At 42.5% G+C, this 26,643-nt stretch overlaps 1 protein-coding gene across 1 annotated transcript in view; it reads right to left on the bottom strand.

Annotated features, from left to right (window-relative positions):
• LOC139024947 (piggyBac transposable element-derived protein 4-like) overlaps positions 1 to 22,853 on the bottom strand; it is a 61,054-nt gene extending 38,201 nt beyond the window's left edge. Inside the window, exon 1 of the mRNA XM_070439944.1 lies at positions 22,761 to 22,853. Coding sequence (XP_070296045.1) covers positions 22,761 to 22,853 — 93 coding nt within the window. The remainder of the gene's footprint in view (positions 1 to 22,760) is intronic.
• Positions 22,854 to 26,643: the final 3,790 nt, after the last annotated feature.

The following is a 26,643-nucleotide window of genomic DNA, read 5'->3' as shown; positions in this document are numbered from 1 at the left end:
GCCCAGATGCTAGAATATGCATATAATTGACAGAGTAGGATAGAAAACACTCTAAAGTTTCCAAAACTGTCCAAATATTGTCTGTGAGTATAACAGAACTGATTTTGCAGGCGAAAACCTGAGGAAATCCAACCCGGAAGTACCTTTTATTTGGAAAAATCCCTGTTTCATTGCCTGCCCATCCTCCATTTAAAGGGGTATCAACCAGAGTTTCAAGTTTTTATTTTGAAAAAATAGCGAGATTTTTCAAAACGTGTCAGGTGTCCTTTGATTAGTTCATGCGCCCGAGAGTTGTAGCTCGACATTTTCTTTCTCTGTAGTATTGAATAGTTTACCGTCCGGTTGAAATATGATCGATTATGTATGTTAAAAACAACCTGAGGATTGATTATAAAAACGTTTGACATGTTTCTACGAACATTACGGATACTTTTTGGAATTTTCGTCTGCTCTCGTCTGCCCTTCAGGACCGGCACGAGCCTGTGGTTTTCTGAGCATAACGCGCAAACCAAATGGAGGTTTTTGCTTATAAAAATAATCTTTATCGAACAAAAATAACATTTATTGTGTAACTGGGAGTCTCGTGAGTGCAAACATCCGAAGATCATCAAAGGTAAGTGATTAATTGTATTGCTTTTCTGACTTTCGTGACCAAGCTAATTTGCGTTTAGCTGTTCTTACTGTTTTGTCTAGTGATTGATAAACTCACAAATGCTTGGATTGCTTTCGCTGTAAAGCATATTTTCAAAATCTGACACGATAGGTGGATTATCAACAAGCTAAGCTGTGTTTTGGTATATTTCAACTGTGATTTCATGATTATAAATATTTTTAATATTTTTGGGGAATTTGGCGCTCTGCAATTCAGCGGTTGTTTACGAAAATGATCCCGCTAAAGGGATCCGTGCGTGAAGAAGTTAACTTCTCTAGGGTATGTGGGATGGTAGCGTCCCACCTCGTCAACAGCCAGTGAAACTGCAGGCCGCCAAATTCAAAACAACAGAAATCCCATAATTTCAATTTCTCAAACATACAAATATTTTACACCATTTTAAAGATACACTTGTTGTAAATCCAGCCAAAGTGTCCGATTTCAAAAAGATTTTACGACGAAAGCACACCAAACGATTATGTTAGGTATGAGCCAAGGCACAGAAAAAGACAGCAATTTTTCCAGCCAAAGAGAGCAGTAACAAAAAGCAGAAACAGAGATAAAATTAATCACTAACCTTTGATGATCTTCATCAGATGACACTCATAGGACTTCATGTTACACAATAGATGTATGTTTTGTTCGGTAAAGTTCATATTTATATTAAAAAATCGGAGTTTAGACGGGACGCTACTGTCTCACTTGGCAAAAAGCCTGAGAAAATGCAGAGAGATACGCATATTTCAACCCTGCAGGCGCGACACAAAACACAGAAATAAAAATATAATTCATGCCTTACCTTTGACGAGCTTCTGTTGTTGGCACTCCAATATGTCCCATAAACATCACAAATGGTTCTTTTGTTCGATTAATTCCATCGATATATATCCAAATGTTCATTTATTTGGTGCGTTTGATCCAGAAAAACACAGGTTCCAACTTGCTCAAACGTGATGACAAAATATCTCAAAAGTTACCTGTAAACTTTGCCAAAAAATGTCAAACTACTTTTGTAATACAACTTAAGGTATTTTTTTACGTTAATAATCGATTAAATTGAAGACGGGATGATCTGTGTTCAAAACAGGATTAAAACCAACTGTAGCATGCTTTCAGGTCTCGCGCCTCTAACAAACAGGACACGTCAAGTGACTCGACTTCAAGATGGCCGTACTTCTTCATTACACAAGGAATAACCTCAACCAATTTCTCAGGACTGTTGACATCCAGTGGAAGCCGTAGGAACTGCACGCAGGTCGCTTAGAAATCTGGTTTCCCAATGAACACTCATTGAAAAGAGAGTGACCTAAAAAAAATGAAATCTGAATGGTTTGTCCTCGGGGTTTCGCCTGCTAAATAAGTTCTGTTATACACACGGACATGATTCAAACAGTTTTAGAAACTTCAGAGTGTTTTCTATCCAAATCTACTAACTTTTAACAAGAAAACAAAAAATGCATATCTTATCTTCTGGGGATGAATAGCTGGCAGTTGAATTTGGGTATGCTTTTCATCCAAACGTGAAAATGCTGCCCCCTACCCTAGAGAAGTTAACCACCTAACTGAGGAACTCAATTTAACCTTGCACAACACCCTAAATGCAGTTGCACCCCTAAAAACATTTGTCATAAGAAACTAGCTCCCTGGTATACAGAAAATACCCAAGCTCTGAAGCAAGCTTCCAGAAAATTGGAACGGAAATGGCGCCACACCAAACTGGAAGTCTTCCGACTAGCTTGGAAAGACAGTACAGTGCAGAATCGAAGAGCCCTCACTGCTGCCCAATCATCCTATTTTTCCAACTTAAATGAGGAAAATAAGAACAATCCCAAATTTATTTTTGATACTGTGGCAAAGCTAACTAAAAAGCAGCATTCCCCAAGAGAGGATGGCTCTCACTTCAGCAGTAATAAATTCATGAACTTCTTTGAGGAAAAGATCATGATCATTAGAAAGCAAATTACGAACTCCTCTTTAAATCTGCATATTCCTCCAAAGCTCAGGTTTCCTGAGTCTGCACAACTCTGCCAGGACCTAGGATGAAGAGAGACACAAGTGATTTAGTACTATATCTCTAGACACAATGATGAAAATAATCATGGTCTCTAAACCTTCAAGCTGCATACTGGACTCTATTCCAACTAAGCTACTGAAAGAGCTGCTTCCTGTGCTTGGCCCTCCTATGTTGAACATAATAAACGTCTCTCTATCCACCGGATGTGTACCAAACTCACTAAAAGTGGCAGTAATAAAGCCTCTCTTGAAAAGGCCAAACCTTGAACCAGAAAATATAAAAAACTATTGGCCTATATCGAATCTTCCATTCCTCTCAAAAAAAATTGAAAAAGCTGTTGCTCAGCAACTCACCTTCCTGAAGCCAAACAATGTACACGAAACACTTCAGTCTGGTTTTAGACCACTGAGACATAGCACTGAGACTGCACTTGTGAAGGTGGTAAATTACCTTTTAATGGCGTCAGACCGAGGCTCTGCATCTGTCCTCGTGCTCCTAGACCTTAGTGCTGCTTTTGATACCATCGATCACCACATACTTTTGGATAGATTGAAAACCCAAATTGGTCTACATGGACAAGTTCTGGCCTGGTTTAGATCTTATCTGTCGGAAAGATATCAGTTTGTCTCTGTGAATGGTTTGTCCTCTGACAAATCAACTGTGAATTTCGGTGTTCCTCAAGGTTTCGTTTTAGGACCACTATTGTTTTCACTATATATTTTACCTCTTGGGGATGTCATTCGAAAACATAATGTTAACTTTCACTGCTATGCGGATGACACACAGCTGTACATTTCAATGAAACATGGTGAAGCCCCAAAATTTCCCTCGCTAGAAGCCTGTGTTTGACATAAGGAAGTGGATGGCTGCAAACGTTCTACTTTTAAACTCGGACAAAACAGAGATGCTTGTTCTAGGTCCCAAGAAACGAAGAGTTCTTCTGTTGAATCTGACAATTCATCTTGATGGTTGTACAGTCGTCTCAAATAAAACTGTGAAGGACCTTGGCGTTACTCTGGACCCTGATCTCTCTTTTGACGAACATATCAAGACTGTTTCAAGGACAGCTTTTTTCCATCTATGTAACATAGCAAAAATCAGAAACTCTTTGTCCAAAAATGATGCAGAAAAATGTATCCATGCTTTTGTTTCTTCTAGGTTAGACTACCGCAATGCTCTCCTTTCCGGCTACCCGGATAAAGCACTAAATAAACTTCAGTTAGTGCTAAATACGTCTGCTAGAATCCTGACTAGAACCCCAAAATTTGATCATATTACTCCAGTGCTAGCCTCCCTACACTGGCTTCCTGTTAAGGCAAGGGCTGATGTCAAGGTTTTACTGCTAACCTACAAAGCATTACATGGGCTTGCTCCTACCTATCTTTCCGATTTGGTCCTGCCGTACATACCTACACGTAAGCTACGGTCACAAGACGCAGGCCTCCTAATTGTCCCTAGAATTTCTAAGCAAACAGCTGGAGGCAGGGCTTTCTCCTATAGAGCTCCATTTTTATTGAATGGTCTGCCTACCCATGTGAGAGACGCAGACTCGGTCTCAATCCTTAAGTCTTTACTGAAGACTCATCTCTTCAGTAGGTCATATGATTGAGTGTAGTCTGGCCCAGGAGTGTGAAGGTGAACGAAAAGGCTCTGGAGCAACGAACCGCCCTTGCTGTCTCTGCCTGGCCGGTTAACCTCTCTCTACTGGGATTCACTGCCTCTAACCCTATTACAGGGGCTGAGTCACTGGCTTACTGGTGCTCTTCCATGCCGTCCCTAGGAGGGGTGTGTCACTTGAGTGGGTTGAGTCGCTGACGTGATCATTGGGGGAGCGGAATGACCCCCGACCTTGGGTTTGATAGCCCACGTGGCGAGAATCTTTGTGGGCTTAACTACAGCTTTGTCTCAGGATGGTAAGAGTTAGGTGGTTGAAGATATCCCTTAGTGGTGTGGGGGCTGTGCTTTGGCAAAGTGGGTTGGGTTATATCCTGCCTGTTTGGCCTTGATCCGGGGGTATAATCGGATGGGGAACAGTGTCTCCTGACCCCTCTCGTCTCAGCCTCCAGTATTTATGCTGCAGTAGTTTGTGGTCGGGGGCTAGGGTCAGTCTGTTATATCTCTGGTGTACTTCTCTGTTTATCTGTGTCCGGTGAATTAGTAGCTTCTCATAATTCTCCTTTTCTTATATTCTTAAATCTTTTCTTTTCTTTATCTCTTGTCTCTTCTTCTTTCTTTCTTTCTTTCTTTCTTTCTTTCTTCCTCTCGGAGGACCTGAGCCCTAGACCATGCTCAGGACTACCTGGCATGATGACTCTTGCTGTCCAGTCCACCTGGCCATGCTGCTGCTCCAGTTTCCACTGTTCTGCCTGCGGCTAAGGAACCCTGACTGTTCACCGGACGTGCTACCTGTCCAGACTGCTGTTTTCAACTCTCATAGAGAGCAGGGGCGTAAGATATCTCTCATGATGGGCTATGAAAGCCAACTGACATTTACTCCTGAGGTTCTGACTTGCTGCACTCAACAACCACTGTGATTATTATTATTTGACCATGCTGGTCATTTATGACCATTTGAACATCTTGGCATGTTCTGTTATAATCTCCACCCAGCACAGCAGAAGAGGATGGCACCCTCATAGCCAAATCAAATCAAATCAAATGTATTTGTCATATACACATGGTTAGCAGATGTTAACCTTTTCTCAATACAGGGGGTGCTGTTTCCACTTTGGAAAATATCGTCTCAAATAAAACTGCCTCATACTCAATTTTGCTCGTACAATATGCATATTATAATTATCTATTGGATAGAATATGCGAGTGTTGCGAAATGCTTGTGCTTCTAGTTCGACAATGCAGTAATAACCAACAGTAATCTAACCTAACAAATCCACAATCACCTTATACCACACAAGTGTAAAGGGATAAAGAATAGTTACATAAAGATATTTGAATGAGTGATGGTACAGAACGGCATAGGCAAGATGCAGTAAATGGTATAGAGTAACAGTCTATACATATGAGATGAGTAATGTAGGGTATAAAACATAAAGTGGCATAGTTTAAAGTGGCTAGTGATACTTGTATTACATAAAGATGGCAAGATGCAGTGGATGATATACAGTACAGTACATATACAATATGAGATGAGTAATGTAGGGTATGTAAACATTATATTAAGTGGCATTGTTTAAAGTGGCTAGTGATACATTTTACATAATTAATCAATTCCCCATTATTGAAGTGGCTGGAGTTGAGTCAGTATGTTGGCAGCGGCCACTTAACAGTCTGATGGCCTTGAGATAGAAGCTGTTTTTCAGTCTCTCGGTCCTGCTTGATGCACCTGTACTGACCTCGCCTTCTGGATGATAGCGGGGTGAACAGGCAGTGACAACTGGTTGTTGTCTCTTGATGATCTTTATGGCTTCCTGTGACATCGGGTGGTGTAGGTGTCTGGAGGGCAGGTAGTTGCCCGTGATGCGTTGTGCAGACCTCACTACCTCTGGAGAGCCTTACGGTTGTGGGCGGTGCAGTTGCGTACCAGGCGGTGATAAGCCGACAGGATGCTCTCGATTGTGCTTTTGGTGACAAGCGATTTTTTCATCCTTAAGCGCTGCTGCGCCTTCTTCACAACGCAGTTGTGTGGGTGAACCAATTCAGTGATGTGATGTGTACACCGAGCAACTTAAAACTTTCCACCTTCTCCATACTGTCCCGTCGATGTGGATAGGGGGGTGTCCCTCTGTTGTTTCTGAAGTCCACAATCATCTCCTTTGTTTTTGTTGAGTTGAGTGTGAGGTTATTTTCCTGACACAACACTTCCGAGGGCCTCACCTCTCCCTGTAGCCATCTCGTCGTTGTTGTGTAATCAAGCTACCACTGTAGTGTCGTCGCAAACTTGATTATTGAGTTGGAGGCGTGCATGGCCACGCAGTCATGGGTGAACAGGGAGTAAGGAGAGGGCTCAGAACGCACCTCCTGTGGGGCCCCAGTGTTGAGGATAGCGGGTGGAGATGTTGTTACATATCACCTACACCTGGGGCGGCCCGTCAGGAAGTCAGGACCCAGTTGCACAGGGCGGGTCGGCCAGCAGGTCCTAGCGAGCTTGATGACGAGTTTTGGGGGTACTATGGTGTTAAATGCTGAGCTGTAGTCGATGAACAGCATTCTCACATAGTTTATTCCTCTTGTCCAGATGGTTAGGGCAGTGGTGCAGTGTGTTGGATGTGTGTGTCTGTGGACCTATTGTGTCGGTAAGGAAGCAAATTGGAGTGTCGTATAGGGTGTCAGGTAGGGTGGAGGTGAATGTCCTTGACTAGTCTCTCAAAGCACGTCCATTCATGATGAGGAAGTGAAGTATGCTACGGGGGCAGTAGTGTTTAGCTCAGTTACCTTGCTTTCTTGGGAACAGGAACAATGGTGGGCCTCTTGAAGCATGTGGGAACAGCAGACTGGGATAAAAGGATTGATTGACATATTCTTTAACCACACCAGCCAGCTGGTTGCGCATGCCTGAGGACGCGGCTGGGAATAGCCGTCTGGGCCTGCAGCCTTGCGAGGGTTAACAGTTTATATGTTTTACTCACTGCGGCGCAGTCAAAGGAGACCCGAGGTTTGTGCTAGCTGGGCATGTCAATGTGACACTGTATTGTCCTCAAGCGAGCAAAAAGTTATTTAGTCTTCTAGGAGCAAGACATTCCTGGTTCCGCGAAGTGGCTGGTTTCTTTTATGTATATTGTAATCCGTGATTGACTGTAGACCCTGCCACAAACCTCTTGTGTCTGAGCTGTTGAATTGCGACTCTACTTTGTCTCTATACTGGCACTTAGCTTGTTTGATTGCCTTGCGGAGGGAATAGCTACACTGTTTGTATTCGGTCATGTTTCCGGTCACCTTGCCCTGGTTAAAAGCAGTGGTTCGCGCTTTCAGTTTCACGCGAATGTTGCCATCAATCCACGGTTTCTGGTTTGGGAATGTTTTAATCGTTGCTGTGGGTACGACATCGTCAATGCACTTTCTGTTGAACTCGCTCACCGAATCAGCGTATTTGTCAATGTTGTTGTTGGACGCAATGCGGAACATATTCCAATCCACGTGATCGAAGCAGTCTTGAAGCGTGGAATCAGATTGGTRGGACCAGCGTTGAACAGACCTGAGCGCGGGAGCTTGCCGTTTTAGTTTCTGTTTGTAGGCTGGAAGCAACAAAATTGAGTCGTGGTCAGCTTTTCCGAAAGGAGGGCGGGGGAGGGCCTTATATGCGTCGCGTAAGTTAGTATAACAATGATCCAAGGTTTTACCAGCCCTGGTAGCACAATCYATATGCTGATAGAATTTAGGGAGTTTTGTTTTCAGATTAGCCTTGTTAAAATCCCCAGCTACGATGAATGCAGCCTCAGGGTGTGTGGTTTCCAGTTTACATAACGTCAGATAAAGTTCGTTCAGGGCCATCGATGTGTCTGCTTGGGGGGGAATATATACGGCTGTGATTATAATCGAAGAGAATTCCCTTGGTAGATAATGCGGTCGACATTTGATTGTGAGGAATTCTAAATCAGGTGAACAGAATGACTCGAGTTCCTGTATGTTGTTATGATCACACCACGTCTTGTTAATCATAAGGCATACACCCCCGCCCCTCTTCTTACCAGAAAGTTGTTTGTTTCTGTCGGCGCGATGCYTGAAGAAACCAGCTGGCTGCACCGACTCCGTTAGCGTCTCTCGAGTGAGTAATGTTTCCGTGAAGCAAAGAACGTTACAGTCTCTGATGTCTCTCTGGAATGTTACCCTTGCTCGGATTTCATCAACCTTYTTGTCAAGAGACTGGACATTGGCGAGTAGTATGCTAGGGAGTGGAGCGCGATGTGCCCGTCTCCGAAGCCTGACCAGAAGACCGCTTTGTTTGCCCCTTTTACGGCGTCGTTGTTTAGGGTCGCCGGCTGGGATCAGATCCATTGTACTGGGTGGAAGGCAAAACACAGGATCCGCTTCAGGAGAGTCATATTCCTGGTTGTAATGATGGTGAGTTGACGTTGCTCTTATATTCAGTAGTTCCTCCCGACTGTATGTAATGAAACCTAAGATTACCTGGGGTACCAATGTAAGAAATAACACATCAAAAAATAATATACTGCATAGTTTCCTAGGAACGCGAAGCGAGGCGGCCATCTCTGTCGGCGCCGGAAGTAGCCTGTAAGTAGAAGTAGCCTGGTTCCTCTCTAGGTTTCTTCCTAGGTTTTGGCCTTTCTATGGAGTGTTTCCTAGCCACCGTGCTTCTACACCTGCATTGCTTGCTGTTTGGGGTTTTAGGCTGGGTTTCTGTACAGCACTTTGAGATATCAGCTGATGTAAGATGGCTATATAAATAGATTTGATTTGATTTTATGGTCTGTGTTTGTTTGCTTGGGTGCTATGCTCAGATAATAGCATCGTTTGCTTTCGCCGTAAAGAATTTAAAAAATCTGACACCGTGGCTGGATTCACAACAAGTGTAGCTTTAATTTGGTATATTGAATGTGTGATTTCATAAGAGTTTAATTTTTATAGTAATTTATTTGAATTTGCCTCTGCATTTTCACTGGATGTTGGCCAGTTGGGACGCTAGCGTCCCACATATCCCAGAGAGGTTAACAAACCTCCAAACGAACTGCTCTTACATGCAAGTAAAAATGAAAAGCATGCCCTTGAACCGATCGCTGCAACCACCCACCCGACTAGCATCACTACTCTGGACAGTTCTGATCTAGAATATGTGCAGAACTATAAATACCTTGGTGTCTGGCTAGACTGTAAACTCTCCTTCCAGACCCACATTAAGCATCTCCAATCCAAAATGACATTTTTGAATTGGCTTCCTATTTCGCAACAAAGTGTCATGCCCTGACCATAGAGAGCCTGTTATTCTCTATGTTGGTTAGGTCGGGGTGTGACTAGGATGGGTCATCTAGGTAATTATATATCAATGTTGGCCTGGTATGATTCCCAATCAGAGGCAGCTGTTTATTGTTGTCTCTGATTGGGGATCATATTTAGGCAGCCATTCCCCTTTGAGCTTCGTGGGATCTTGTCTAGGTATAGTTGCCTGTGAGCAGTACTCTGAGCTTCACGTTTCGTTTGTTCGCTTTATTGTTTTTTTGTTATTTGAGTTTTCTCTTCCTAATAAAAAGGATGGAAACATACCACGCTGCATATTGGTCCACTCCTTATGACGATCGTGACAGAAGATCCCACCACAAACAGACCAAGCAGCATGGCCAGGAGGAGAAGACATCCTGGACTTGGGAGGAGATAATGGCAGGAGACGAAATCCTTCCATGGAAGCAGACGCAGGGGGCAGCAAAGGATTATCAACGGCGACTCCGAAGTTCACGACCACGACGGAAGCCCGAGAGGCAGCCCCCAATTTTTTTTGGGGGGGGGGGGACACGGGCTGGTCGGCGAAGCCGAGAGGCGAGTCTGCAAGCGAAGAGGAATATTTGGATAGACTGAGCGAGGAGTATTGTGAGATAGTTGAGGGGAGTGATGAGGTAGAGTGGATGTTTGGTGTCTGGAGCAAGACAGTCGCCATGAGGAGCGTGGGACCAGTCAGGCACCATGTTTTGCGGAGATACGCAATGTGTCTCCAGTGCGCATCCACAGCCCGGTGCATTCTGTGCCAGCTCCTCGCACTTGCCGTGCGAAAGTGAGCATCCAGCCAGGACGGGTTGTGCCAGCTCAGCGCTCCTGATCTCCAGTACGCCTCCTCGGTCCAGGATATCCTGCGCCGGCTCTACGCACTGTGTAGCCAGTGCACCTTCACAGCCCAGTGCATCCTGTACCAGCGCCCCGCACATGCCGGGCTAAAGTTAGCATCCAGCCAGAACGCGTTGTGCCAGCTCTATGCTCCAGACCTCCGGTGCACCTCCACGGCCCTGTATATCCTGCGCCGGCCATAAATACTGTGTCTTCAGTGCACCTTCACAGGCTGGTGCGTCCTGTACCTCCTCCCCGCACTCTCCCTGAGGTGCATGTCATCAGCCCGGTGCCACCTGTACCGGTCCCACGCATCAGGCCTCCAGTGCGCCTCCACAGTCCAGTACGTCCTGTGCCTCCTCCCCGCACTCNGCCCGGTGCCACCTGTACCGGTCCCACGCATCAGGCCTCCAGTGCGCCTCCACAGTCCAGTACGTCCTGTGCCTCCTCCCCGCACTCGCCCTGAGGTGTGTGTCATCAGCCCGGTGCCACCTGTACCGGTCCCTTCCCAGTCCAGAGCTTCCGGCGACAGTTCCCAGTCCAGAGCTTCCGGCGGCAGTTCTCAGTCCAGAGCTGTGTAACTGTGTGTTGTTGGTTTTGTCGCACTGCTTTGCTTTATCTTGGCCAGGTCGCAGTTGTAAATGAGAACTTGTTCTCTTAATAGCCCCTTTTTTTCAACTTTCGCCTAAAATGACATACCCAAATCTAACTGCCTGTATTTCAGGACCTGAAGCATGGATATGCATAGTCTTGGTATCATTTGAAAGTCAACAGTTTAATGTTTATGGAAATGTGAAAGGATACGTAGTAGAATATAACACAATATATCTGGTTTAAGATAATACAAAGAAAAAAACAACCATTCTATTGTATTTTTTGTGTACCATCAACTTTGAAATACAAGAGAAAGACCATAATGTGTTTTTCCAGCCCTGGTGCAATTTAGATTTTGGCCAATAGATGGCCGAAGTGTATGTGCAAAGTTTTAGACTGATCCAATGAACCATTGCATTTCTGTTCAAAATGTTGTATCAAGACTGTCCAAATGTGCCTAATTTGTTTATTAATAATTTTTCATGTTTAAAATTGTGCACTTTCCTCAAACAGCATGGACTTTTTTCACTGTAATAGCTTCTGTAAATTGCACAGGGCAGTTAGATAACTTCTTGGAACTATAGGGGGTGCTGTTCCGCATTAGCATATTTGGGTCTCCAAATTAAACTGCCTCGTGCTAAATTCTTGATCGTACAATATGCATATTATTGTTATTATTGGATAGAAAACACTTTCTAGTTTCTATAGCCGTTGGAATTTTGTCTCTGATGTACAGAACAATATTACAGCACTTTTCATGACAGCGGGTCAGATTTCAGAAATTTTTACCCTGATCTGGAGTCTGTTTTTAAGGCGACAGTGAATGCTATGAAGAAACCGACCCTGCCTACGTCTTCCTCTGGGTGTCTGTACGTCATCACGTTTTGAATGGAATCTATTGCACAATCACAGCCACTATAAAACACGAAAAACGTGCAAGTACCCTCTCTTCCTGCATGCGTCGTGCGCAACATGGACATCAGACCTGCCTCCTTCCAAATCGTTGTTTAGAGAGTAATATTTTTCCGGTCATGTTTTTAGTCGTTATGTTGTTAAAAACATCATAATGTAGTTAATTTGAACCGTTTTATAGCAATTTATTCCGTTTAGTGCGATTTGAGATTTGTTTGTTGTGCCCTCTGAAACTTTGGACACGTTTTGGGGTCCCGTTCGATCGTTAGTGGATATTTCGAAGGACAGAGGACATCTATCGACCAAAAGAAGATTACAACATAGAAAGGATACATGCCCAAGAATCTGATGGAAGAACAGCTCAAAGTAAGCAATATTTTAATTTGATAAATCGTTGTTCTGTCGAAATATTTTAAACGCATATTTCGCCATTTTGTTTGTTATCGCGTCACTTGGCGAACCCTGTATTGAAAGTAAGGATAATTTTAAAAATGTAAGTCAGCGGTTGCATTAAGAACTAATTGTCTTTTCGATTCCTGTCAACCCTGTATTTTTTAGTCATGATATGATTAGCTTTCAATTAAACTAGATCACTCTGAAAGATGACGTCAGACATTTGGAGCTTGATTTCCTAGTATTTTCATTGTGTAACACGGTTTTGTATGGCTAAATATGCACATTTTCGAACAAACTGTATATGTATGTTGTAAAATGATGTTACAGGAGTGTCATCGGAAGAATTCTGAGAAGGTTAGTGAAAAAATTAATATATTTGGCGTGTGATTACGTTATAGCGCTCTTGGTGAGATCGATGCTCTGGTAACGTTTGCACATGTGGTATGCTAACTTATCGATTTATTGTGTTTTCGCTGAAAAACGCTTAGAAAATCTGAAATATGGTCTGAAATCACAAGAAACTGTGTCTTCTCCTGCTCATGCTTTGTGTATTGTTTATGAAATGTTTTATGATGAGTAAATTGGTCATACACGTTGCTGCTATCTAGTAATCTAGTCGATTTGTGATGGTCGGTGCAATTGTAAACTGTGATTTCTACCTGAAATATGCACTTGTTTTCTAACAACACTATCCTATAGCCATAAAATATGTTTATCAGACTGTCATCTGATGAGTTTTTCTTGGTTTGTGGCTATCAATATCTTAGTTTAGCCGAATTGGTGATAGCTAGTGGTGGAGGAGAAAATGTGGACAAGAAGATGGTGTTTTGCTAACGTGGTTAGCTAATAAATTTACTATTGTTGTCTTCCTGTAAAACATTTTAAAACAGAAATGATGGTTTATTCACAAGATCTGTATCTTTCATCTGGTGCTTGGACTTGTGATTTAATGATATTAGATGCCTACTATTACTTGTGAAGCTATGCTAGCTATGCAATCAGTGTGGGGGGGGTGGGGGGTGCTCCCGGATCCGGGTTTCTGAGGCAGTAGAGGATAAACAAGAATTTAAGCTTTCTGCCAATATCAGATATGTCTATGTCCTGGGAAATCTTCTTGTTACTTACAACCTCATGGTAATCGCATTAGCCTACGTTAGCTCAACCGTCCCGTGGAAGGACACGACTCCAAAAAGGTGATTATTTTTTAAATTTTTATAAATCATCTCTGAGAGACCGAGAATATCTGAGCGACAATCCATCTAACTTGTGAGGATCTGCAGTAAGAATGGGGAAACCCCTAAATACAGGTGTGCCAAATTTGTAGCGTCATACCCACAAATACTCTTGACTGTAATAGCTGCCAAAGGTGCTTTAACAAAGTACTGAGGGTCTTACAGTACCAGTCACAAGTTGGACACCACTACTCATTCAAGGGTTTTTCTTTTATTTTACTATTTTCTACATTGTAGAATAATAGTGAGACATCAACCCATGAAATAACACATTTGGAATCATGTAGTAACCAAAACGTGTTAAATCAAAAACATATTTTATATTTGAGATTCTTCAAAGTAGCCACGCATTGCCCTTGAATGAAAGCTTTGCACACTCTTGCCCTTCTCTCAACCAGCTTCACCTGGAATGCTTTTCCAACAGTCTTGAAGGAGGTCCCACATATGCTGAGCACTTGTTGGCTGCTTTTCCTTCACTCTGCAGTCCAACTCATCCCATACCATCTTATTTGGGTTGAGGTCGGGTGCTCTCCGTCACTCTCCTTGTTGGTCAAATAGCCCTTACACAGCCTGGAGGTGTGTTGGGTCATTATCCAGTTCAAAAACAAATGATAGTCCCAGTAAGCACAAACCAGATGGGATGGCATATCACTGCAGAATGCTGTGGTAGCCATGCTGGTTAAGTATGGCCTGAATTCGAGATAAATCACAGACAGTGGCACCCGCAAAGCACCCCCACACCATCACACCTCCTCCTCCATGCTTCATGGTGGGAATCACTCATGCAGAGATTATCCATTCACCTAATATGCGTCTCACAAAGACACAGCGGTTGGATCTAAAATTCTCAAATTTGGACTCATCAGACCAAGGTACAGATTTCCACCGGTCTAATGTCCATTGCTTGTGTTTCTTGGCCCAAACAAGTTTATTTTTCTTATTGGTGTCCTTTAGTAATGGTTTCTTTACAGCAATCAGACCATGAGGGCCTGATTCACGCAGTCTCCTCTGAACAGTTGACATTGAGATGTGTCTCATACTTGAACTCTGAGAAGCATTTATTTGGGCTGCAATTTCTGAGGTGCAGTTAACTCTAATAAACTTGTCCTCAGCAGCAGAGGTAATTCTGGGTTTTCCTTTCCTGTGGCGGTCCTCATGAGACATTTTCTTCATAGCACTTGATGGTTTTTGCAACTGCACGTGAAGAAACTTTCAAAGTTCTTGAAATGTATTACTATCCATTTGCCTTGCTAGTTATCGCATCATGCTAGCTAGCTAACATTGAACCTGGTTGGTTAACTACCTGCGGATTCATGCACGGTAGTACCGTTATGAGTTGGGATTATGGTTCATTGTTTAGCTAGCTAGCTACATGTCTAAACAAAAGACTCCACTGCGATTTCAGATCATTCTCATCTGAGTGTGCCAGAGCACAGAATAACAGACACATTTACCAACGCTCAACGCCCATTGAATACGGCCAGTGTCAGTAAACGTTGGCCAAAAAAATGCTTTATTAAATTGTTGCCAACAGCACAAACGCTCTGGATGACGTAAAAAAAGCCTAACCAGCTCCAATAGTGCCAGTAAAATGGTCAGAGTGTGCTGTTCTCTCATTTGTGTCTGGAAGTAGCTAGCAAGCTAGCCAACTTCAGCCAGGTAGCTTGGGTGCTTGACTACTGTTGTTAGGTCAGAAAGCTTGGATCAACCCTATTTTTCGGCCAGAGCATCCAGTGTATGCTCCGAGAGCGAAATGTTCTGAGTTTACGAACACCCAGTGCACACTCTGGCAGATTAAATTTACGAACACAGCCGTAGTATAAACCAGGCGTTAGTCTTGAAATCTTTGGTTGTTTATTACACAGCCTCACATGTGAATCTTTAAAGAGATAGGTGAGACAAAAGCTTAAAAGGGTGTGAATGATCCTGAATGGGTGTAGACAAAGAAGACCTCTCCAGTAGGTACCAAAACATTCAAGGGCCATTTTGTCAAACGTGAGGTTACACGTTTATCAACTTTCAAAGCAGAATTACTTTCCCATTGTTCTTCAACTGTAGTATATGATATACCATTTTCTAGTTCTGAGTCTCAGCTTTTATCAAATGTAAAAAGCACCATTTAAAATGTTGCTACATAAGACCGAATTGAGCTGGTCGATCACAAATTTGGAAAAAGTCAAGGGGTCTGAAAACTTTCCCGATGCATTGTAGTTCAAAGAACAGGGTCAAAAGAACAGATGGGATTTTCAAGAAAACAACCTAAAAATAACACCCTCAAGACCTCTAAATGACATATCAAAATAGTCAACAGCCAGCTTTGGTGAATCCCACCTTGCCATGTACCAAATATAATTTCAAGTGAGAGGAGCTCCATTCTCCTGTCCCATGTCTCCTCACACGTTGGTCATGGTACAGACCAGACTGATCATCTCTGTCTGGCCCAATTGACTGATGGAAATCCAGCCACTGCAACAGACAAAAATATTAAGTGGGCTGCAGCAACAAATTACTTTATACTGTTTCCCAGGGTGCAGCAATTGGCTCAGCAATTCCTGCCTGTTATTGTCTCGGAAGGGTGTGACTAAGTTAATTTCTTGCTAGACAAGCACAAAAACGTTAACATACTGATACAATAGATGAAACCAGTGATATCAACCACTTGGGTTGTTGTTTAATCTGGTCATAGGAAAGGACAGAAAAAACAGGCTGAACAGATACAGTGGCTTGCGAAAGTTTCCACCCCCCTTGGCATTTTTCCTATTTTGTTGCCTTACAACCTGGAATTAAAATAGATTTTGGGGGGGTTTGTATCATTTGATTTAACCAACATGCCTACCACTTTCATATGTTTAATTGTGAAACAAACAAGAAGGCAAAAAAACATAACTTGAGCATGCATAACTATTCACCCCCCAAAGTCAATACATTGTAGAGCCAGCTTTTGCAGCAATTACAGCTGCAAGTCTCTTGGGGTATGTCTCTATAAGCTTGGCACATCTACCACCGGGATTTTTGCCCATTCTTCAAGGCAAAACTGCTCCAGTTCCTTCTAGTTGGATGGGTTCCGCTGGTGTACAGCAATCTTTTAGTCACACCACAGATTCTCAATTGGATTGAGGTCTGGGATTTGACTAGGCCATTCCAAGACATTTAAATGTTTCCCCTTAAATCACTTGAGTGTTGCTTTAGCAGTATGCTTAGGGCCATTGTCCTGCTGGAAGGTGAACCTCTGCCCCAGTCTCAAATCTCTGGAAGACTGAAACAGGTTTCCCTCAATAATTTCCCTGTATTTAGCGCCATCCATCATTCCTTCAATTCTGACCAGTTTCTCAGTCCCTGCCGATGAAAAACATCTCCACAGCATGATGCTGCCACCACCGTGCTTCACTGTGGGGATGATGTTCTCAGGGTGATGAAAGTTGGGTTTGCACCAGACACAGCATTTTCCTTGATGGCCAAAAAATATCAATTTTAGTCTCATCTGTCTCCCACATGCCGTTTGTCGAACACCAAATGTGTTTGCTTATTTTTTACTTTAAGCAATGGCTTTTTTTCTGGCCACTCCGTAAATTCCAAGAGCTGGGATTCCGTAAATCCCAGCTCTTGGGTTAAAGTGGTCCTATGGAAAGATACTCCAATCTCCACTGTGAAGTGTTGCAGCTCCTTCAGGGTTATTTTTGGTCTCTTTGTTGCTTCTCTGATTAATGCCCTCCTTGCCTGGTCTGTGAGTTTTTGTGGGCGGCCCTCTCTTGGCAGGTTGGTTGTGGTGCTATATTCTTTAATTTTTTTTATAATGGATTTAAGGGGGCTCTGTGGGAAAGTTTCTGATATTTTTTTATAACTCAACCCTAATCTGTACTTTTTCCAAAACTTTGTCCCTGACCTGTTTGGAGAGCTCCTTGATCTCCATGGTGCCGCTTGCTTGGTTGGTGCCCCTTGCTTTGTGATGTTGCAGACTCTGCGGCATTTCAGAACAGAGGCATATATACTGACTTTATTTAACTAATTATGTGACTTCTGAAGGTAATTGGTAGCACCAGATCTTATTTGTGGGCTTCATAGCAAAGGGAGTGAATACATATGCACGCACCACTTTTCCCCCCCCCAAAAAAACATTTTTTTAAAACAAGTAATTTTTTAAATTTCACTTCACCAAATTGGACTATTTTGTGTATGTCCATTACATGAAATCCAAATAAAAATCCATTTCAATTACAGGTTGTAATGCAGCAAAATAGGAAAACGCCAAGGGAGATGAATTATTTTCCAAGGCACTGTATAAACAACATTTTTCCCCCGTCAATAAAATTATTAAAAAGAATGGGAGGTACAGAGGCAGATTAGGGTGCTAATAATTTTGGACTGGAGCCTGGCCTTTAGGCCTTACATCATGTTGAACTGACATCTAAGACACAGCCTTGCCTGGCATAAAATGTTGTGTGGTGGGGAGGGGGGTGTATGATGGGGTTTTATACTATGCATGTTTTGTCAATTGATTCTATATATTTATGTGGAAGCAGCAGCACTCTTTAATTGTCGGAGTCAAATCTCCCCTCGTAGGAAATAAAGAATATCATATATCAAATTAATTTCCCTCTGGTAGTCAAGGTAAATAACCTTTCCTAAATTGATGTCTTTGGCGTAACAAAACAACATACATTTAAACACATTCTATTATACTGCGATTTTTACCGCCTCCTTAGTTTTCTACAATAGTTTTATGATGGTGTTCTACAAAGCAACGGTCCTCGGTAAATGCGGAAGACCCATTTCAGTTGAATACATTCAGTTGGAGAACTGACTAAGTATCCCCCTTTCCTTTCCCTTTCCCTCTATTGTGACATTCAGAAATATTCAATGTGCAATAAACAGCATTCAAGTTAACATTTTGTACATACAGTACAAAAAAAAGGCAAATTAAGCATGATTGGCATGCTGCTAAGGAAAATGTGTGCTTTTACTGGGCTCCAGAGTGGCGCAGCGGTCCAAAGCACTGCATCTCAGTGCTAGAGGTGTCATTACAGACCCTGGTTCCAGGCTGAATCAAAACTGGCCGTGATTGGGAGTCACATAGGGCGGCACACAATTGGCACAGCATTTGGGTTTGGCCGGGGTAGGCCGTCATTGTAAATAAGAATTTCTTCTTAACTAACTTGCCTAGTTAAATAAAAAATTATGAAATACTGTAAAACTGCATAACTGTGTGGGAAAGATTGTAACCCTCTGTGCCACAGACCTGACTATTTTCACATTATTACTGGTCACATTTCTCTATTATGAAACAAATCCTAAATTGTATTAATGGAGACAACATCCTGGATGGCCTGGGCCTCTTCTGGGTCTCTGTGATTTAAGTGTGCCTGTCATGGTTGATTCCCACTCCTAAAACCCACTGACACAGGGGACATTTAGTAGCAGATCTGCATAAGTCGACAAGGCCGGGGAGAAAAGACCCACAAATACAAGACAATGTCTTCACGTTGCATAGCAACATTGCATAGAAATACATTCTCAGAGTCTAATTCAATTGCTATGGGTACATCTCTGTTGCCAGGTGTTTAGAAGAGAAAGATAATTGTTGTTAAATATCAGATATAATGAACAGATATCTACAGTATCTATAGCTGACGAGTCATGTACTGTACACCATGACCAATACGAGTAAGACGAACACCGTATACAAAGCCAGCAATGGTACATGTGGTTCAAAGGTATGTCTGTATTCTTGCAGGATCAATTACAACTTAGAAAAAGGGGATTTAAACTGGTTAAAAACTGTCAGGTGTGTTGGTCACATATTTCCCTCTCCGCTCCATTGTAGTGAGTGGGGCTTAGCAGAAAGGACCTGTCTGGAGACCTTATCTTGCTGTGGAGCATGAAGCACTGTGCAGCATGTGCTGCTGTCTCTATTGACAGGATGATGGAGGGGAAGCCTGCCTTTCCAGATAAACAGTCCCTCTGTTCTCAGGACAGTTCAGCAGGCCTCCTGTTTGCTGCCACCTCTGGAGAAACTGCTCCTACTGCCGTTAGAAACCTCCCATGTATATGGAGACAAGCTAGTTTAACTGACTGTGGGAGGGGGCATATACTGGAAAGTGAATAGAATAAAATAGAGAAAGATGGAGTATAGAAGAGAAGAGAGGAGGGGGCACAGACTGGTGAGAAAGGATGGATGGGGACAAATTCGGGGATGACGAAGTGGACAGATGCTGTTGCAGATACTGTTATGTAATTTGGTTGTGTTACTTTTTATTACATTTTTTATGTAGTACATATTTTCTTAACTCTATTTCCTGAACCACATTATTGGTTAACCTCTCTTGGGTACGTGAGACGTTAGCGTCCCACCTCTTCAACAGCCAGTGAAACTGCTGGGCGCCAAATTCAAATACAGAAATACTCATTATAAAAATTCAGAAAACAAAAATATTTGACATTTTACAAGATTAACTTGTAAATCCAACCACGGTGTCAGATTTAAAAAATGCTTTACTGTCACGTTCTGACCTTAGTTCCTTTGTTATGTCTTTATTTTAGTTTGGTCAGGGCGTGAGTTGGGGTGGGCATTCTATGCTGTTTTTCTATGTTTTGTTCTGTTGGTAGATTTCTATGTGTTGGGCCTAGTGTGGTTCTCAATCAGAGGCAGGTGTCAGTCGTTGTCTCTGATTGTGAGCCATATTTAGGTAGCCTGTTTTTCATTGTGTTTTGTGGGTGATTATTTTCTGTTCTGTGTTTTTGTTTCACCGTACAGGAATGTTTGTTTGTCGTTTTCTTGTTTTTGTTCAGTGTTCATTATTTCGTATTAAAACAATATGGACACTTACCACGCTGCACATTGGTCCTCCTCTTCTTCCAACCACGACAAGCGTTACATTTACGGCGAAAGCATACCTTACGATTATTTGAGAACATAGCCCACTAGACAAATCATTACAAACAGTAACCAGCCAAGTAGAAGAGTTACACAAGTCAGAAATAGAGATAAAATTAATCCCTTATCTTTGATGATCTTCATATGGTTGCACTCTGCAGACATTCATTTACTAAATAAATGTTCCCTTTGTTCGATAAAGTCTTTTATTTAGCATTTTCTTCAGTAATCCACAGGCTAAAACCCAGTCAAAACAGACAGACAAAAAAATTTAAGTTCATAGAAACATGTCAAACCATGTTTCTATTCAATCCTCCGGTTGTTTTTAGCCTAAATATTCGATAATATTTCAACCGGACAATAACGTCGTCAATTTAAAAGGTAAACAAGAAAGGCACTCTCGGTCGTGCGCATGAAAAAGCTCTGTGACACTTTAGGGTCCACTCATTCAGACTGCTCTTACTTCCTCATTTTTCTGAAAACAAGCCTGAAACAATTTCTAAAGACTGTTGACATCTAGTGGAAGGCATAGAAACTGCAAATTGAGTCCTAAGTCAATGGATACTGTAATGGCATTGAATAGAAAACTACAAAACAAAACAAACAAAAAATTCCTTCATTGATTTTTCTCAGGTTTTTGCCTGCCAAATCAGTTCTGTTATACTCTCAGACACTATTTTAACAGTTTTGGAAACTTCAGAGTATTTTCCATCCAAATCTACCAGTTATATGCATTTCATCCAAAATTCCCGAATGCTGCCCCCTACGGTAAAGTCTACACCTGTTATATTCGGGGCATGTGACAAATATAATTTGATTTAATACCGGGGAAGGGAAGAGGGGGGAAATATACTGGAGACGGAGGACAGAGACTGAGAGGAGGATGGGGGAGAGATACTGGGGGAGAGATGGAGGGGAACAGAGACACTGAGGTGGCCATCTCATGATGGACCATTTACTCCCAGAAATGTCACCTTCCTGGAACTCCAGGGGAAAGTCTGTCATGTGGAATGTTTGACTGCAATATCACATCCAGTTAACACGAGAATGGATACTGGAGTCCTTTTCAAGTTCTTTCATAAGACTCCTTTCAAAATACTTTTCTTCTCAAGCAATATAATATCTGCCTCCACACTGCCAAAGCACAAAACATACACAAAGATAAGTCCTATGCAGGTAATAGGCTTTCCTTATTTGTTACGGTGCCATTTATTGAATTATATTTCAGAGAAGTGAAAAGTGGACCTTGTTTATGTGGTAGGAGTAAGATCCTCAGAACAAACCTCTAGGCTATACCACACCTCATAAACAGACAAAAGTCAAGTAACTAGATAAGCTAAAATGTAATGTATATTTCAGCCAATACAAAAAACACCTCGGAAATGAATAACAAATCACATCAAATCAAATGTATTGGTCATGTACACAAAGTTAGCAGATGTTATTGAAAGTGTAGTGAAATGCTTGTGCTTCTAGTTACGACAGTGCAGCAATATCTAACAATTCCACAACAAATACCTAATGAACACAAATCTATGGAATAAGAATATATACATATATGGATGAGCAATGACAGAGTGGCATGGGCTAAGATGCAATAGATAGTGTAGAATACAAAATATACAGATGAGTTGAGTAATGCAAGATTTGTAAACATTATATAATGTGGCATTATGAAAGTGAATAGTGTTCCATTTACTAAAGTGGCCAATGATTTCAAGTCTATGAAGGCAGCAGCCTCTCTGTGCTAGTGATGGCTGATTAACAGTCTGATGGCATTGAGATAGAAGCTGTTTTTCAGTCTCTCGGTAACAGCTTGATACACCAATACTGACTCGTCTTCTGGATGGTAGCGGGGTGAACAGGCATTGGCTCGGGTGGCTGTTGTCCTTGATGATCTTTTTGGCCTTCCTGTGACATCAGGTGCTGTAGGTGTCCTGGAGGGCATGTAGTTTGCCCCCGGTGATGTGTTGGGCAGACCGCACCACCCTCTGGAGAGCCCTGTGGTTGTGGGTTGTGCAGTTGCAGTACCAGACGGCGATACAGCCCGACAGGATGCTCTCAATTGTACATCTGTAAATGTTTGTGAGGGTTTTGGGCGACAAGCCAAATTTATTCAGCATCCTGAGGTTGAAGAGACGCTGTTGTGCCTTCTTCACCACGCTGTCTGTGTGGGTGGACCATTTCAGTTTCTCTGTGATGTATACGCAGAGGAACTTTCCACCTTCTCCACTGCTGTCTTGTCGATGTGGATAGGGGGATGCTCCCTCTGCTGTTCCTGAAGTCCACGATCATTTCCTTTGTTTTGTCGACGTTGAGTGAGAGGTTATTTTCCTGACACCACACTCCGAGAGCCCTCACCTCCTCCCTGTAGGCCGTCTCGTTGTTGTTGATAATCAAACCTACTACTGTTGTGTCGTCTGCAAACTTGATGATTGAGTTGGAGGCGTACATGGCCACGCAATCATGGGTGAACAGGGAGTACAGGAGGGGGCTGAGCACGCACCCCTGTGGGGCCCCAGTGTTGAGGATCAGTGAAGTGGAGATGTTGTTTCCTACCTTCACAACCTGGGGGTGGCCCGTCAGGAAGTCCAGGACCTAATTGCACAGGGCAGGGTTGAGACCCAGGGACTCAAGCTTAATGATGAGCTTGGAGGGTACTATGGTGTTGAATGCTGAGCTTTACTCAATGAATAGCATTCTTACATACAGTGAGGGAAAAATGTATTTGATCCCCTGCTGATTTTGTAAATTTGCCCACTGACAAAGAAATGATCTATAATTTTAATGGCAGGTTTATTTGAACAGTGAGAGACAGAATAACAACCAAAAAATCCAGAAAAACGCATGTCAAAAATGTTATAAATTGATTTGCATTTTAATGAGGGAAATAAGTATTTGACCCCCTCTCAATCAGAAAGATTTCTGGCTCCRAGGTGTCTTTRATACAGGTAARGAMCTGAGATTAGGAGCACACTCTTAAAGGGAGTGCTCCTAATCTCAGTTTSTTACCTGTATAAAAGACACCTGTCCACAGAAGCAATCAATCAATCAGATTCCAAACTCTCCACCATGGCCAAGACCAAAGAGCTCTCCAAGGATGTCAGGGACAAGATTGTAGACCTACACAAGGCTGGAATGGGCTACAAGACCATCGCCAAGCAGCTTGGTGAGAAYGTGACAARAGTTGGTMCGATTATTCGCAAATGGAAGAAACACAAAAGAACTGTCAATCTCCCTCGGCCTGGGGCTCCAAGCAAGATCTCACCTCGTGGAGTTGCAATGATCATGAGAACGGTGAGGAATCAGCCCAGAACTATACGGGAGGATCTTGTCAATGATCTCAAGGCAGCTGGGACCATAGTCACCAAGAAAACAATTTAACACACTACGCCTGAAGGACTGAAATCCTGCAGCGGCTGCAAGGTCCCCTGCCAAGAAAGCACATACATGGGGCAAAAAGTATTTAGTCAGCCACCAATTGTGCAAGTTCTCCCACTTAAAAAGATGAGAGAGGCCTGTAATTTTCATCATAGGTACACTTCAACATGACAGACAAAATGAGAAAATAAAATCCAGAAAATCACATTATAGGATTTTTTATGAATTTATTTGCAAATTATGGTGAAAATAAGTATTTGGTCACCTACAAACAATCAAGATTTCTGGCTCTCACAGACCTGTAACTTCTTCTTTAAGAGGCTCCTCTGTCCTCCACTCGTTACCTGTATTAATGGCACCTGTTTGAACTTGTATCAGTATAAAAGACACCTGTCCACAACCTCAAACAGTCACACTCCAAACTCCACTATGGCCAAGACCAAAGAGCTGTCAATGGACACCAGAAACAAAATTGTAGACCTGCACCAGGCTGGAAGACTGAATCTGCAATAGGTAAGCAGTTTGGATTGAAGAAATCAACTGTGGGAGCAATTATTAGGAAATGGAAGACATACAAGACCACTGATAATCTCCCTCGATCTGTGCTCCACGCAACATCTCACCCTGTGGGCTAAAATGATCACAAGAACGGTGAGCAAAAATCCCAGAACCACACGGGGGGACCTAGTGAATGACCTGCAGAGAGCTGGGACCAAAGTAACAAAGCCTACCATCAGTAACACACTACGCCGCCAGGGACTCAAATCCTGCAGTGCCAGACGTGTCCCCCTGCTTAAGCCAGTACATGTCCAGGCCCGTCTGAAGTTTGCTAGAGAGCATTTGGATGATCCAGATGAAGATTGGGAAATGTCATATGGTCAGATGAAACCAAAATAGATGTTTTGGTAAAAACTCAACTCGTCGTGTTTGGAGGACAAAGAATGCTGAGTTGCATCCAAAGAACACCATACCTACTGTGAAGCAGGGGGTGGAAAATCATGCTTTGGGGCTGTTTTTCTGCAAAGGGACCAGGACGACTGATCCGTGTAAAGGAAAGAATGAATGGGCCATGTATCGTGAGATTATGAGTGAAAACCTCCTTCCATCAGCAAGGGCATTGAAGATGAAACATGGCTGGTCTTTCAGCATGACAATGATCCAAACACACGCCCGGGCAACGAAGGAGTGGCTTCGTAAAAGCATTTCAAGGTCCTGGAGTGGCCTAGCCAGTCTCCAGATCTCAACCCCATAGAAAATCTTTGAGGGAGTTGAAAGTCCGTGTTGCCCAGCAACAGCCCCAAAACATCACTGTCTACAGGAAATCTGCATGGAGGAATGGCCAAAATACCAGCAACAGTGGTGAAAACCTTGTGAAGACTTACAGAAAATGTTTGACCTCTGTCATTGCCAACAAAGGGTATATAACAAAGTATTGAGATAAACTTTTGTTATGACCAAATACTTATTTTCACCATAATTTGCAAATAAATTCATAAAAAAATCCTACAATGGTGATTTTCTGGAATTTTTTTTCTCATTTCGTCTGTCATAGTTGAAGTGTACCTACAGGCCTCTCTCACCTTTTAAGTGGGAGAACTTGCACAATTGGTGCTGACTAAATAATTTTTGCCCCACTGTACATGCCCGTCAGAAGTTTGCCAATGAACATCTGAAATTTCAGAGGACAACTGGGTGAAAGTGTGTGGTCAGATGAGACCAAAATGGAGCTCTTTGCATCAACTCAACTCGCCGTGTTTTTATAGGAGGAGAATGCTGCCTATGACCCCAAGAACACCATCCCCACCATCAAACATGGGGTGGAAACATTATGCTTTGGGGTGTTTTTCTGCTAAGGGACAGGACAACTTCACCACAATGAAGGGACGATGACGGGCCATGTACTGTCAAATCTTGGTGAGAACCTCCTTCCGTCAGCCAGTCCATTGAAAATGGGTCGTGGATGGGTATTCCAGCATGACAATGACCCAAAACACACGGCCAAGCAACAAAGGAGTGGCTCAAGAAGAAGCACATTAACTTCTTATGGCTGAAGGGGCAGTATGAGTAGCTTGGATGAAAGGTGCCCATATCAAATGGCCTGCTCCTCAATCATAGTTGCTAATATTTGCATATTTATTAGTAATTGGATAGAAAACACTCTAAAGTTTCTAAAACTGTTTGAATTATGTCTGTGAGATTAACAGAACTCATATTGGCAGGCAAAATCCTGAGTTGAAATCAAAACAGGAAGTCAGAAATCTGAGCTTGTATGTATCACCAGAGTCCCTAATGAAATCCCTTGAGATATGAATGATGTTGCACTGCCTAGGGTTCCACTAGATGTCAACCATCAATAAGAAATTATAATGAGACTTCTATGATGTTGTGGAGAGAATGATAGCAGAATCAGTCAGGTTCCATCAAGCAGCCATTTTCTGATCATGCTTTTTCCTCGTGGTAGTCACTTGCGTTCCATTGCTCACGAAGACAAGAAAGAATACTCCGGTTGGAACTTTATTGAAGCTATATGTTAAAAACATCCTAATGATTGATTCTGTACTTAGTTTGAAATGTTTCTTCGACCGGTAATATCACTTTTTGAAGTTTTTGTCCGATATAACGCTGACCAGAATTAGCATTTGGATATGTAAACCAGACGCGCTAACAAAAGAAGGTATTTGGACATAAATAACGGATTTTTTTCGAACAAAACAAACATTTGTGGACCTGGGATTCCTGGTGTGCTTTCTGATGTCGATCATCAAAGGTAAGGGAATATTTATCATATATTTTCTTGTTTATGTTGACGGCATCTTTGCGGCTGTGGTGTTTTACTTTTGAGCGCCGTCTCAGATTATAGCGT

The sequence above is a fragment of the Salvelinus sp. IW2-2015 genome, unplaced genomic scaffold, assembly GCF_002910315.2.
Source record: "Salvelinus sp. IW2-2015 unplaced genomic scaffold, ASM291031v2 Un_scaffold2056, whole genome shotgun sequence".
In the NCBI taxonomy this organism is placed as follows: domain Eukaryota; kingdom Metazoa; phylum Chordata; class Actinopteri; order Salmoniformes; family Salmonidae; genus Salvelinus; species Salvelinus sp. IW2-2015.
Note: the sequence above shows the minus strand (reverse complement) of the source record. Positions and strands in the feature narration are given on the sequence as shown.